General features: G+C 41.2%; 1 protein-coding gene across 6 annotated transcripts in view; it reads right to left on the reverse strand.

Annotated features, from left to right (window-relative positions):
* Positions 1-1,911: 1,911 nt before the first annotated feature.
* The window catches only part of LOC142585632 (glutamine--fructose-6-phosphate aminotransferase [isomerizing] 2-like), an 81,532-nt gene continuing 68,427 nt past the window's right edge, over positions 1,912-15,016 (reverse strand). For all 6 annotated transcript variants that reach the window (XM_075696592.1, XM_075696575.1, XM_075696567.1 and 3 more), the window contains 3 exons: positions 14,419-14,571; positions 6,160-6,336; positions 1,912-2,509 (listed from right to left, as the gene is read on the reverse strand). In XM_075696592.1, coding sequence (XP_075552707.1) covers positions 2,465-2,509; positions 6,160-6,336; positions 14,419-14,571 — 375 coding nt within the window. In that variant the 3' untranslated portion in view covers positions 1,912-2,464. The remainder of the gene's footprint in view (positions 2,510-6,159; positions 6,337-14,418; positions 14,572-15,016) is intronic.

The raw sequence follows: 15,016 nt of genomic DNA on the forward strand, positions 1-15,016 counted from the left end.
CAGAAGACTGCAAAAATAGAGTGGCAAATTTCATGGAAATTGATCATCTGCAAGAGTGATAAGCATGTTTAGTAACATTCAATTTAGTTTCTTTTTCCAATTTTATACTGTTTTCAGTGCTTGTGCACAAAAAGTCTTGTACTTAATGTGACTGAATCTCAGCCAAATTTTGCATGCAGATGTACAAGGATGCGTAGAATGCAGATACCTAAGCTTTGTTGCAAGTTGCTGCAATTTAGGTCATGTGCGCTTTAGAAAACCACTCATCAATGTTCTCAATATTGATAGTTCAGATTATTATATTTCTTTCTGTAATTAATAAAGTGAAAAGAAATAATTTTTGAGATTTGCATTCTGTTGTCTGTAAGGAACAATATATCTTAACCCGCCGTGGTTGCTCAATGGCTATGGTGTTGGGCTGCTGAGCACGAGGTCGCGGGATCGAATCCCGGCCACGGCGGCCGCATTTCGATGGGGGCGAAATGCGAAAACACCCGTGTGCTTAGATTTAGGTGCACGTTAAAGAACCCCAGGTGGTCAAAATTTCCGGAGTCCTCCACTACGGCGTGCCTCATAATCAGAAAGTGGTTTTGGCACGTAAAACCCCAAGTATTATTATTATTATTATTATTAACAATATATCTTAGAACACTCTCCTATGCCTGTTATAAAGCCCAAACCTTGCACAAGAGAGCATACAATATGCACTTCCAGGTGAAACAGTAAAACAACCAGATAAGATGAAAAACTAATGACATTTAAAAAGAAGAGATTAAACTCTATATTGTGCATAATTTCATTCGGTTAGCTGTACTTTTAACAAAAATTTATCTCTCCACAGCATGTCCTCTTAAGTATGCTCTGTGAAGGTCCCTGGAAACTAAAATTATCTTAAATGAGTCCACTGGTTCTCTCGCATTGTTGTTCCTCAATGGCAGTTTCAAATGTTCTGTCTCTGTTTGTCCGTGTGTACATATGTGTGCATGTGTCTGTGCGAGCATGTGTGAGTGTGTGCAAAAGAGTTTGCAGGACCTAATGCAAACATGTAATGGTTCATGGAAACTCATTAGGCACACACACTAACGAGGCCATAAGAGCAGCAGCACCAGCAGTAGAAAGGGGGAAAATAGTAGTCATGCAAGCAACTAAATTGTAAAATTTCCACAAGCAATCACTATTACACTTATTATACAAGCAACTTTCTATCATGGTGGTGCAAATGTTTGTAAATGAACAAGTCATCTTCCAATTTATTGAGCAATACATTTTTTATGCCCCATGACTACATGCATGCTATGAAATAATGCGTTGATTAGAAGGCCCCAGAATAATTCCGACTACCTGCACTTCAAAATCTTGGTGCGCAGAAATTTTTGCATTCTGCTCCCCATCATAAGCAGTCACTGTAGCTGGGAAACAATAATTCATTTTCCAGTCAGCCAGGTCTGCATTTATTACCCCTTCCATGCCACGCTATTATCTCAAATTCTGACCAATAATGGCCAAATTATTTTTAAGGACCCCACTTCCCAACATGTTTTACTTCCTGTACTAGAATAAACTTGCACCTGCTTGCACTGCCCCATGGATGGTGTGCTGCCATCTACCAGAAGCATGAAAAAGTACCGAGATGAAACCAGCTCATCCCTGAAAGTGCTAGAAAATGAAGTACCTTCAACAAGCTGAACTCGTCCTTGGCCGTTTTTACCACAAACATGTGTACGAACCCAACTCGTCCATGGCATGGAAGTGGTTAATGAATTCTGCATAGGCTTCAATAATTTTTTTTATGGCGCACGATTTTATTTATGTAAATTAAATACATCCCTTCTAAAAGGTATCCCGCGAAGCTGAGTTATGCCTGGCCTTTAACATGAACCAGCTCTCAGCAACAAACTCACTGCACAGGCATAGATGAAAAGCTTTTATTAAAGCAAGTGTAAAGAAACTCATTTACAGCTTATCTAAGACGAATTGCATGCAATGTGCATACTCCAAATCACTGGCTAAAACAAATGCACTGAAACTGACATATATACAAGAACAAGCAAAAAAAGAAAATCCAGATTACATTGTGTTCTTGTAGACATAACAACAGTAAAAAGCAAGAATTTTGAATGCCTAGCAATATAAAAGCAAGATTTAAGACATAGTGGTGAAGAGAGACTGGAAAGATAAAATATTAAAAAACTTTCTTCCACATCACAATAATGTCCAAAACTATGAAAGTTCAGAACAGACTCATCGGGGCTTCATTCTAAAATACAGAATCACAGCTGTTATTTGCATTGCCTCATTCGTACGATAAGCCCACAGGCTTGCAGGTGTCAGAATATGAAAGTATACGCCAAGCTTCACTGACAGAAGATGTGTACAAACAGTATAGCTATATGCACGATTCAATTTCAATTACTCGAAGCCTTGCATCAAAGGTATGGCAGCCAGCAAGCGGCTCTTGCAGAGTTTACTCCACAGTGACCGACTTCGCCAAGTTCCGGGGGCAGTCCACCTGCAGGGAAAGAGTTGAATGTGTCTAACTTAAGTAACATTCCCAAGGTGGTAAAAAATCAACCCGCTGTCCAGGTCGTCCTGTCCTAAAGGAAAGCAAAGGGCTATATACATCTCTACATCATGTGACCCACTGGATACCAGTGTAGCAGCCAGAAATAGTATGACAGGCTCTCAACAATCTTCAGAGCACAGCTGCTGGGCAACAAAATGCTGTCATCTGCTGCCTGTAATATAAGTGCACTTACTTAATCTGAATTCTTGAGTATGGGAAGCAGACAGCTTCAAAATTTAGTGCAGAACTCCACGTTTATCTGCTATGCATGTGCACTGCTTACATATTGTGCTTATGCATGTACATACAATATTTGTAAACTTGATAATCGTAATTTGAATGAACTTTTGCCCATCTGCTCAAAACAAATCCTAAAATAGACATATTTGGGTCTCCAGTCAGAGGACATCATGTATCAAACAGGAAAGCCTCTTGACACCCCTAGATTATCATTATATCCATGCAAACGTTCAGCAATTTTCATATTGCAATGAGCCATCTAAATATAATAGTGGTTTAAAAGTTAATGAACTGATGTTAATTAGTCCATTAATTACCCCATCTCACCTGTCCTTTGTTGTCTGCCACCACTTGCATTATGCACAAGAAGAAACCATACTCCTACCTCTAAAAACCCATTATTAAATAACACTTAAAACATTTGTTGAAACACCCAGTAGAAAAACATGTCAGTCATGAAGGAGATGCTGGTGACAATGATTACAGCAGGTGCTACCAGAGCTGCATGATAATGTCAGCATGCCGTGGGCTTATTATGCTGGCTTGGCTGGCTAACTTCAGTCGGTATGCAAGTGGACAATGCTCGCTAATCCCACGGCACATGGCTGTCTCCTCGAGCGGAGTCTCTTCCATGTGCTCAAAGGAGGCTGGTGTTAAGATAGAGTCATTTTAAATGCCAACTTACAAGCTCATTTTAGCATACATATGCAGGCACCTGTAGGCATTCCTCCACACTGGAGCTCACCACACGGTTTGAAATAAACTTTATGGCATGGAAGCACTATGCACTATTGAGAATGTGCACCACAGGAGATGACCATGAAAGAAGCCAAGGCTAAGTTATGCATGATTTCACTGATCATTGAGCTTCGATCTTGTTACACGTTTGTTGTTACATTTCTTGAGCTTCACAAATGTGAATATAACACAAGTGCACTTTATCTGAATATATAGTGAAACATGATTGCAGATAACTTTAGAGCGGTCAACAAAAATAAAGCATTTACGAGTACTTGTCAAGCACATTTGTGTTATTGAGTCCCGACTCACAGCAGTTCACACGAGCACCAATGAAGTTGCCAGCTGTCCACCATTGAGAACATTGTGCTTCAAGGGGATATAGAGGGGTGGTTATAGGTTGATTTTGACCACCTAGAGTTCTTTAAAGGCTGACCCACATGGCACATTTTTTGTGAGCAAAGATGTGACGTGATGAATGCTTGCCCTGCCACCAAAATGAGGATACCTGTATGAAGAAAATGCTGCCGTGTGCCTGTGTCATGCTTGCAGGGTATTGCCAAGCAACAGAAATGACCAGAGTGCAAACTTATTGCATTGATAATACAATCGACTTCTGTTAATTCAACCATGATGGGACTGACGAAAGTGATAGAATTATCCGGTGGGTCGATTTAAACAAGACGCAGAAGAAATGCCAAAGCACACCGCTAGTATCTGCCCGATACTAATCCGCCCCTGAATCAAGCATGCCCACTGTCTATGTGTCCAAAGTAACCATGTGTCCATGTAACATAGAAATTACATTCAAGCTAAACAAAGCAGAAATTTAACATGCACCTGATTTCTTTAGCAATAAAAATGGGCATGGGTCTACTTTGTCTTGCACAGCTCTGAAAGTCAGCTTTACCACTATACACCAATGTTATGCACCAGTGTCATGCATATAAAAGCCGCGAAGGCAGTTTGGGTTTTGTATCCGTTTGCAAACACGCAGGCGATTTTCGGCCCAATTATCTCGAAAAAAGAAAGATGCATGTTAGAATTGGGTAAACACCGAAATCGGACATTGTGAGCTATGGTTACTGCTTGCAAATCTTCCTAGGGCAGGCTGAAAAAAGGTGTTTTCGATGGGAGATTGATGTGCGTTCAATGCATTCACTGCCCCTTAAGCTCTGCTGAGACTGACGCCACCACTAAAGGGGTCACTATTGGGGTCACCAAAAGGTTCATGTGCATCCTTACCGACTGGTCAAGTTGGAATTATCAGGTTAAGGCCAAGTTTAAGATTGAAATAATGAAAGTTGGGCCCATAGAAATGCATGAGCACTGGCTGAGACCTTCCGCTGGAATTGATTGAAATCGATTCAACCAAAAAATTGAGTTTACCACAGTTGAATTAACAGTCTACTGTATACTTTTAAAACTGTAAAATAGTATATTAAAATCTACTCGCAATGAAGCATTTACAATGCGAAGTTCTACTTCTAAATATATATTAGTTTGAAACAACACAGTGTGAGAGATTGTTGGCCGATTAAGCCACATGGTTGGCTGCATGTAGGCAGTACACCATTGCATGCACAAAAGCATGATGAAAGCCTTTTTTTTTTCAATTTTTAGCCAAAAAACAGCCACAACACAGTTTCTATGGGAGGGGGTGGGTGCATTAAAACAATGACCACGTCCTACCACCATGTGTCAATCACATGAAAAATTGTGCCATGCGGTTCTAAATAATGCTTGCGTAAATAAAACATAGTAAGTACAGAAGCCTTTTTGCATATTCTGCCACCAATGAAATGTAGCTGCCCCAGCTAGTAATCAAACCAGTGGCCTCATGATGAGAGTCCTGTGATGGCAAAATGGCAGAAAGTAAGTGTACATTGCCAGTGATGCAATAGCAGTGTATACGGCACGCACTAGAAGTGGCACCCCTGACCATGATGTACTCAAAATATGGCCAAGATTTAAACAATTTCTATGTAAGCTATAGGGAGCAATACATCTTGTCATATCTTTTACAATATAAGAGAAGTCATATTAGCCAAGTCAAAATTCCCAGTAGTGCAACCATTAACTCAGCATAAGACAACTGTTTCCAGCTGTAATAAGTGCCAAAAACTCAGTTAAAGTTAAACTTTAAACACAATTAAAAGCTCCATTTAAGCACTCGTGGTGTGTCCTTCCTTTGTCCTCATCCTTTCCAGCACTAAATTTTCAACATTACTCATAACTAAAAAAATTAATTCTGGGTTGTTACATGCCAGAATCACAATATGATTTATGAGGCATGAAGTAGTGGGGGTGGTTTTCTTTATTGTGCACCTAAATCTAAGTACACGAGGGTTTCTTTACTGCGCACCAAAATCTAAGTACACGAGTGTTTGCATTTCACCCCCATCAAAACATGGCTGCTGCGACTGGTGCTGAATGTGCAACTTCAAGCTTATAGAAAAAGTTCCTCTGACCATGTTTCACCTGAAGTCCATCTGTTAGCAGGCAGAAATTAACGTATGTATGGTGTAAGATGAACTAAAGATGCAGAAGCAAAGTAACAAAGGGGCCCCTAAATCTCTAGCATCAAAAGAAGACATATGGATGACAAAGACACTCACATTGCAACCTTTGAGCACAGCAATGTGGTAAGACATAAGCTGAAGTGGGATAACAGTCAAAACGCCTTGCAAGCAGTCCACTGTGTGAGGTACTTCGAGATACTTGAAGGCCATCTTCTTTGTCTCTTCATCACCTTTTTCACAAATTACAATAGGCCGTCCATCACGTGCAATCACCTGCGATATGCACACACGATCAGCATGAAGCAAAATGTGCCAATGGATGTTGCACGTGTGTCTGATAAATGCCATTAACACTTTCATCAGTGTGTACATCTATCATCAAAAGTGTCCTTAAATAACTGTAAAAAAAACTAATTGCAGATATAATGGAGACATACTCTATGTCTTTAACATTAAAGTTACAAAACAAAGAATTTGACAATAATAAACCAACTATTATCAGGAGCAGAAATGTGTTTCTGCTGACTCTATGGTCATAATGGGTATTTTACTGCTAAGTAACCGAATTATTGTAGAAAACAGAGAGCTGCAAAAGGGCAGCCCTTGTTGCATGGCACATTAATAGCAAAGGAGACCCACTGACAACAAGAGATGCTGTTCAGTCCTACGAGACAGCTGTTAGAAGTCTGCTTAACAGACGTTACATAACATCAAATTTCAGAACGGAAGTTAGCGTTTAAAACAAGTGTTCATTGTTTTAAAAGTATTTACTGGACAGCCACCACCGGAGCCATTCCGGAATTTTTTTCTCACAGATGGTAATTCATATGTAATCTAAGCGACTGCAGTTTCTTAAAGGATCCCCTCCCCTGCTAAACTTCTTGGAAGAGGTAAACAAATCTGCTTAGTCATTAGACAATGCTGTCATGAGCACCAGAGCCGAAGATAATTCCTATAAACACAGCTGTAAATCAACCTACAATATCACTCAAAAGACTGCCTGCTCTTTTCTCTGACTTAATGAAACCACTGGCACTTCTTTTTCACATGTTCCTGTACACTTTTTCCGGACTTATTCAGACATCATGAGAAGCAAAAAGCACCACTCACAGCTGTGAGTGGCTGTGGATAACAATAATAGGGCTAGACCCAGTACAAATACACGAATACCCAAGAAAGTGCAAAGGGAGATGGCCACCATGGTAGCTCAATGGTAAAGCACCACACATGTAATGCAGAACATGTGGATTCATCTCCCACCTGTGGCAACTTGTCCTTTCATCCACCTGAATTTCTCTTCCTTATTTCTACATTTTAATGAAGCATAATTAGATTCCTCCTTTTCCTGGCTTCATTTGGTTGTAAACAGTCAATAATTGCGGGTTACTGATGGCTCACAATAAGCATGACAAGAGGATGATTTCAATGAGTTCAAGGGAAAAGAAGGCAGTCTCTGGGTAATACTGAAGGCTTGCTGCTGCATGCATTGGAATAACACTAGGCTTAAGTTTTCACGAGAGCATTAATTACCATGGCCCTGAAGCCCTTTTTGAACATAGTAAGAAAATGTTGCCGATCTGTTAACGAGGTTCCTGTGAACATGTGATCCAAGTATTATTGTATTGCACGCAGCAGGGAATTAACAATCTCGCATCAAAAGCGTGTAAAAAGAAAAATAACTTGCTCTCATTTCTGCAATGTAGTCACGCAGCGCATCGCAAGCAGCTGGATCCACAATAGCTATAATCAAATTTTGTGACCACGAGAGCATTCCCAATAATGCAATTATTACGAATTTGAGTTGAATAAGTTTGAAATATATATCTCTGCAATTTCAAAAAGACAGAAAAACCATTTCATCTTTGCACTGTCAGCCTAAACACGACAGTTGCGCATTGCTATGTCTGCTGCATGTGGCTTCCAAGATTAAAAGCGCAGTGTAAATACCACAGCCATGAGCCATCTCGCGTTCAACCTTTCAGCGGGGCACTGCTCCGTTGTGCCTCCTTGCCGTCTCCCCTGTGTAGCTTCCAGTGCACTAATGCAAGTGAAAGGAGAGAGAAAGCCACTGATTCGTCCAATAACTATGTCTAACTTCACTTGTGCTTATCATAAGAAGCCAACAAACAATGGCACCAAAGACAACATAGGGGAAATTACTTGTACTCACTAATTGAATTAAAGAAAATGATAAATTAACGGAAATGAAAGTGGATGAAAAGACAACTTGCCGCAGGTGGGGAATGATCCCATGTCTTCGCATTACGTGTGTTATGCTCTACCAATTGAGCTACCGCAGCGCCGTTTTCCCATCCACTTTCTTGGGTATTAATGTTTTGCTACTAGAACTAACCCTGGGAGTGTTAGCCAGCGTCACCACTCAGAAACCTTGGTGGCAGGTTTGTGAGTGGTGGTACTGGCCAACACCCCCACGGTTAGTTCTAGTAGTAAAACATAAATACACAAGAAAGCGGACAGAAAGACAGTGTTGCAGTAGCTCAATTGGTGGAGCATCACATGCATAATGCAAAGAATAGTGCTTGCCTGAGCTCGTTGGTTGTACATAGCAGAATTGGTTTCCAGCAGAATGTTCCGACACGGACAGGAAGAGACGATGACACACGCTGGACTATCAGTTGAATGTTTATTATTGATTTCCTACACTTATTATAGCACAAGATAGCCAATGCCTCTTTCTGTGTGTGTGTCGTGCCGATTATCCGACTCCTTAGGTTGAAATATCATCTTTGCACAAGTAGCCCTTTCCTTTTTCTGTTAATAATATTGATGGTGCATTGATGCAAGATTTCCCGCTTCTGTCAATTGCCATGGCTTCTAATATCTCACGCGTCAGCTTGTCTTTACCTTTTTGCAAAACTTTGATGTCGTGAAATTGAATGGTGCAATTGTGCTGGCGATAATGAAAAGCGAGATGCCCAGTCGAGATTCTTTCCAAAGATGCTGCATGCTCTCTTGCCCTGTCATTGATACACCTGCCCGTTTGTCCTATATATCGTTGGCCACATGACAATGGTGTATCATATATCAACACTGTTTTGCAGGTAATGTGCTTCTTCTTGTGGTTTATTGTGCACTGCTTATTTCGCTGGCCATTATTGACTCGTGTGCACATTGCTCAGCACCAAACAAGGCCTATTCAGACTACTGTGATGCTTTCCTTTCCGGCTGTCTTCTTTAGCTTGTGGGTTAGGCTGCGTACAGCTTTCGTGCACACATCTACCGTGCGCGAATTAAAGACAAAGGCCTAAAACTGTGCCTCGCCGATAAAGAGGGAGGCTTCGTCGTAGTCTAAGGTGACGTCTATGGCAGAAAAGCCAGCAAGGCCTCGAAGAAAGACGTGCCTGTGGAAGTTCAGTGGTTAATTGAAGCAAAAAAGAATGTAATGCATGTTCTAAGCCATGTGAAACTGTGCCACCTATGCACACATGTCAAGAACTCGAAAGGTAATACTCTTTCTGCATTTTTACCGCGAAAACCCACAAAGAAAACATTCCCTTGAAACATTCCCTTGCCGGAAAGGAACACGTGGCAGGCACAAGTTTCAATGTATCTGTCAATGCAGTTGTCGCGACTCAACGTCCATGACCCATACAGGATCGAAAACTCGGAAGCTGTGATATGTTACCTTCATTCTCGTGATTCGGGGATATCAGCAGCTTTTTCTGTCAACATTCAAGACATGTATTACTCTGTCCCCCATTCAGGTACGCTGGTGGTGCTACGAGCAGCAATAGAGGCGAAAGGCATTGTACCATTCCAGAATAATGCTGGCATTTCCGTGGACACCTTCCTCAAACTTCTATCATCCTATCTCAATGCAACTGTGATCTGTGTTGGAGAACAGCACTACATTCAGAGAAACGGAGTGTGCATCGGCTTACGAGTCGCACCGTACTTGTGTGACCTTTTCCTCGCAGCAGCGGGCAGAATTGAGGATGCCTTAAACGACAACCACACTCTAGTAATTTTTCGCTACGTGGAAGATTTCCATGTGTTTTGCAATACAGCCGACAAGCTAGAGCTGAACAAATGTAGAGAAGGTGTCCTGACCACTTTCCATGAAGCACGTCCGGATTTAAACTTGACCTTTGAAATGCCAGAAAGAAAAAGAATTAGGTTTCTTGATTTGGTCATCATCTTCGAAAAGCAGCACACATGCCGGAAGTACGAAACCCGCTCTTGCAATAGGTTCCTGCCATAAGTTTCTGACATTCCAAGAATGTAAAACGAGCCATTGTGAGCACAGTGCTACAGGCCGCTCTAAAGAAGTCATGTCATCACGTAATGGAAGAGAGATTCATGCACCAGGTAACCAGGCTCAACAATGCTGGCTATCCCAGAGGCCTGCTTACCGCGGTTGCCGAAGGGTTGCTAAAGAATACGAAACTCTAAAACAGCAAGGTTCAACAAGAAGCAAACATTCTACAGAAAAGGAAGAAGGTCGCCATTGTGCCTTATGTACACAGCCTAACCCACAAGCTAAAGAAGACAGCCGAAAAGGAAGGCATCACGGTAGTCTGAATAGGCCTTGTTTGGTGCCGAGCAATGTGCGCACGAGTCAATAATGGCCAGTGAAGTAAGCAGTGCACAATAAACCACAAGAAGAAGCACACCATCTGCAAAACAGGGGTGATATATGATATACTGTTGTCATGTGGCCAACGATATATAGGACAAACAGGCAGGTGTATCAATGACAGAACAAGAGAGCATGCAGCATCTTTGGAAGGAATCTCCACTGGGCATCTCGCTTTTCATTATCGCCAGCACCATTGCACCATTCAATTTCACGACATCAAAGTTTTACGAAAAGGTAAAGACAAGCTGACGCATGAGATTTTAGAAGCCATGGAAATTGACAGAAGCGGGAAATCTTGCATCAGTACACCATCAATATTACTAACAGAAAAAGGAAAGGGCTACTTGTGCAAAGACGATATTTCAACCTAAGGAGTCAGATAATTGGCATGACACACACACACACACACAAAAAGAGGCATTGGCTATCTTGTGCTGTAAAAAGTGTAGGAAATCAATAATAAACATTCAGTTGATAGTCCAGCGTGTGTCGTCATCTCTTCCTGCCCATGTCAGAATGTTCTGCTGGAAACCGATTCTGCTATGTAATGCAAAGACATTGGATCATTCCGCACCTGCGGCAAGTTGTTCTTTCATCCACTTTCATTTCTGTTAATTTATAATTTTCTTTAATTCAATTAGTAAGTACAAGTAATTTCCCCTATGTTGTCTTTGGTGTCATTGTTTGTTGGCTTCTCATGATATAATTAATAAAGATCGGGCCCCTCGGTTAACCCCTTTCTTCTCATTCATTCGCTTGTGCTTGAAGGATTTGAACAATTTCAAAACGCAATTCTTAGGCACCCGTTCCTGCATTGAGCATTGGCGTACCTTGGCGTAACCGAGTGAACAAGCACAGTGAAGGATGAATGAGCGAACGTAGAGCACAGCGGGGGATGAAAGAAGGCGATAGCGAAGACAGCATGAGAAGGAATGCAGAGGAGGAGGGTATGGTGAAAGCGCGAGAAGAAAAGTGCAGTGCCATGCAAGACATGTTCTGCGGTGGCAATCACTACGAGATGGCACCAGAGTAGTGCACGTCGTTGGATTAAAAATTAAATTATGGGGTTTTGCGTGCCAAAACCACGATCTGATTTTGAGGAATGCCGTAGTGGGGGACTGGAAATTTTGACTACCTTGGGTTTAATGTGCAGCTAAACCTAAGTATATGGGTGTTTTCATATTTCGCCCCCATCAATATGCAGCTGCTGTGGCTGGGATTCGATCCTGCGACCTCGTGCTTATCAGCCCAGCACCATAGCCACTAAGCAACCACGGTGGGTAGTAGCATGCATCGTATGTTCACCGATGACGCTATCGATAAGGTATGTGGCGAGTGCGTCCACTGATACCATATATGGAAAACAAAGCGCTGCATGAGCGGAGGTCTGTCTGTGGTGGCTGGTGTGAATCGCGCCCACGCATCACCCACGCGCTGCCTCTCGCAATCTCCCGATTAGTGAGGCAGTCGTGCCCCACTCCGGTCTGTTTGCAACATGCCGCATGAGACAGATTGCCTGCATCCGCCAATATATTGCGAAATGAAAACATATATAGAGCTGCACTCAAATTTTGCATTAGGATGTATCGTAAGCACCGGTGAATTTTTTTTATGGCAGGAGATCCGTGAGGCTATTTATTTTGATGTCATTCCATGATTACTTAGGAAAGTGTTTTAGGGCCCCTGAAAAAATGAGTGTTGCAGGGTTCCTTTAATATTTTTGTAGCAATGAACATGTGCTATTTTTGCTCATATTTTCTTTACTGCACTCTCTAGTGCTGAACAGCTTGATCAGTTAAATCAGTGTTCATCTATATAAACATACCATGGGATTAACACAAATTGTTTGCAAATAGTATTTAAACCAAAATAGCAAAAGTGGAAAATTGTGCTTGGAATATCAGTCTGCTTGATTATGATTTGTGATACACCTCTTTGTAGGGGATACTTAATTGCACCCATTAGCAAATGAGTTCTGTAGAAGCCAGCAAGGTGGATGAAAGTACATGAAAGGGAATAACTGTCATCCACCTGAACCAGGACAAATTATTCTTAAACAGCGAAGCTTTCTTTCCGAGAAACCTGTATGGGTTTTCTTTGTAGCTTCGTGCTACCATTCAGGCAGATGACACTTTTTCCCTTTCATGTGAAATTTATCAATGAAAGTTTTGCATTTGGTGTCTGTGCACTTGCATTGTCCTTTTCACAATTAATTTGTCCCTGATTAGCACAATTATGAGGCCTAGCAGCCAACAAATTTCAAAGCTACTTCTTTACTTCAATGTAAAGTAACTATACACTCGTGCCATTTAAACATGTTGCATAAACAATTCTGGCACTTACTTAGCAAGCAAACACACAAACCTGAAATGCATTTCACAGGATACTGTAGTTTTGAATACATAAGTTCCTGCAATTTAGTATAGATTAACTTTCTCATGGGCTATAATGGTTCATGACTATGCACAGATGTGCATGAAACAAGAAATAGGAACAGTGCTGAGCGCATACTTGAAAATCTGTGCAGCTGTCGGACATAGCAAATTACATGAAAATTGTAGACAATTTAGACTAAACAAGGACATCTATGAACTTTTGGGTAGCTCAACTAGTTGCCTTAAAAATTATACTACAAAGGACCAGCTACACTACTCTCAAATAAGCTGCTGTTTTTCAGTGCCATATGACCAGTTAATAAAGAGCCTTCAGGTAGTACAAACATATTACATACTATAAATATTTCAACAGTTGAAGAAATTATACTAGCGGTGAGACCATTATATATACATAAGCAGCATTATCAGAGGTTCAAACATGACGAGTCTGAAACTTTTGAAATGGCAGAATTTAACTATAGTTCAGCATTTTTCTGCTTTTAATTCAGTGTACCTTGCAGTTACTCGACAACACTTGTGTTTTTTGTTTTGTCTTTTTCCAAGGAATATCCCATTTATATGAAAGCTTACGAGCTGTTTTTTTTTTTATTACTGATCGCAGAAAAATTATTGTACAGGCGCATCCATATTTTGCTTAAAACAGTCTAAAAAATATTTTGCATCTACCGCCGCACTGTTCTTGCTCCAATTTCTCAAGAAGATTGCATTTTGGAGTCTACGTTGTTCAGTGTAACATTTTGCAGAGTTAATTGTGTATTTTTTAAAAGAAAAGAATGAGAAATTGCTTTAGTCTATGAGAAAAATTGCTGCTACGAAGTCAGCGCCAGAATAAACTTATGTCGCTGCCTGCCTGCAGCTGGAGAAAGTAGCAGTGCAGGGACAGTTGGCCTATGTTGCCCACTCCCCTGGAACACGCGACAACCCTTCCTGAATGGCTGCTTTCTGCAGCTGCTGGCAGGAGGCAACATGTTTATGCTAGTGCCATCTCGGCAGAAGCTTGCATGCCTGTAAACAAAGGGAACTTTGACTTTTTTTTTCTCAAAAACCAGGCAACTGACTGTGTCAAGTGTTACACTGAATGACATTGACTACAACATGCAATCTTTTTGCAAAACTTTAGCAAGAACAGTGCAGCAGTAAGCGCAAAATATTTTTTTGAACAAGCAAAATACGGATGTCCCATTACTTTACCTTCTGGTGATATCTGCGTTTCATTGGCAGCTATAATATGGTGATGCTTTCAAAAATGAGCACATATGATGTTTTCTATAGACTGAATACATCAGCCATTAACTCTGAGAAATCCATGAGAGAGGCGTATCATTTATTTATGAAGCTATTCTGATACTGTAAACTTACCTGCTGCATGGCATTCATACACTTGGGGAATACAGGGTCCCGTGTAAGCACCATTATGACTGGCATGGCCTTGTCGACTAGGGCTAGAGGGCCATGCTTTAGCTCCCCAGCAAGGATGCCTTCGGAATGCATGTATGTCAGCTCTTTGATTTTCTGAAATTATACACACATATGTGCAATTGTTATGAGCAGGCTGATATCTGCTACCAACAGCCTACTTCCAGGCCTTCTGCAAGCCTCATTTCAACATTGCACAATCTCATCGCTAGATGTGGAGGCTGACCTTGAAATGACTAAACAGGAGAATGGCCAGACACAAAAAACCCCTTTCACCACCACCGAGCCCTCATGTACAGTGCACACAGCATAACAGCAGTGAAAGCATCAATTTTTATACCATGGTTATAGCTAGAGAAAATGCAAATCTTACAATCTGAGAAGCTTCTGCTCTAATTTTAAACCACAGTAGCATTTGTTCTCAAATTATATAGAACGAAATAAGCCATGCGATCAACAAAGCAATTTAGTCAACCTTCTACACAGGGAGTGATATAGTATAGTGCTGGCTGCAATGAGTAGGGTGCAACAAATCGGTGCA

Source organism: Dermacentor variabilis, chromosome 1 (genome assembly GCF_050947875.1).
Source record: "Dermacentor variabilis isolate Ectoservices chromosome 1, ASM5094787v1, whole genome shotgun sequence".
NCBI classification, from domain to species: Eukaryota; Metazoa; Arthropoda; class Arachnida; order Ixodida; family Ixodidae; genus Dermacentor; species Dermacentor variabilis.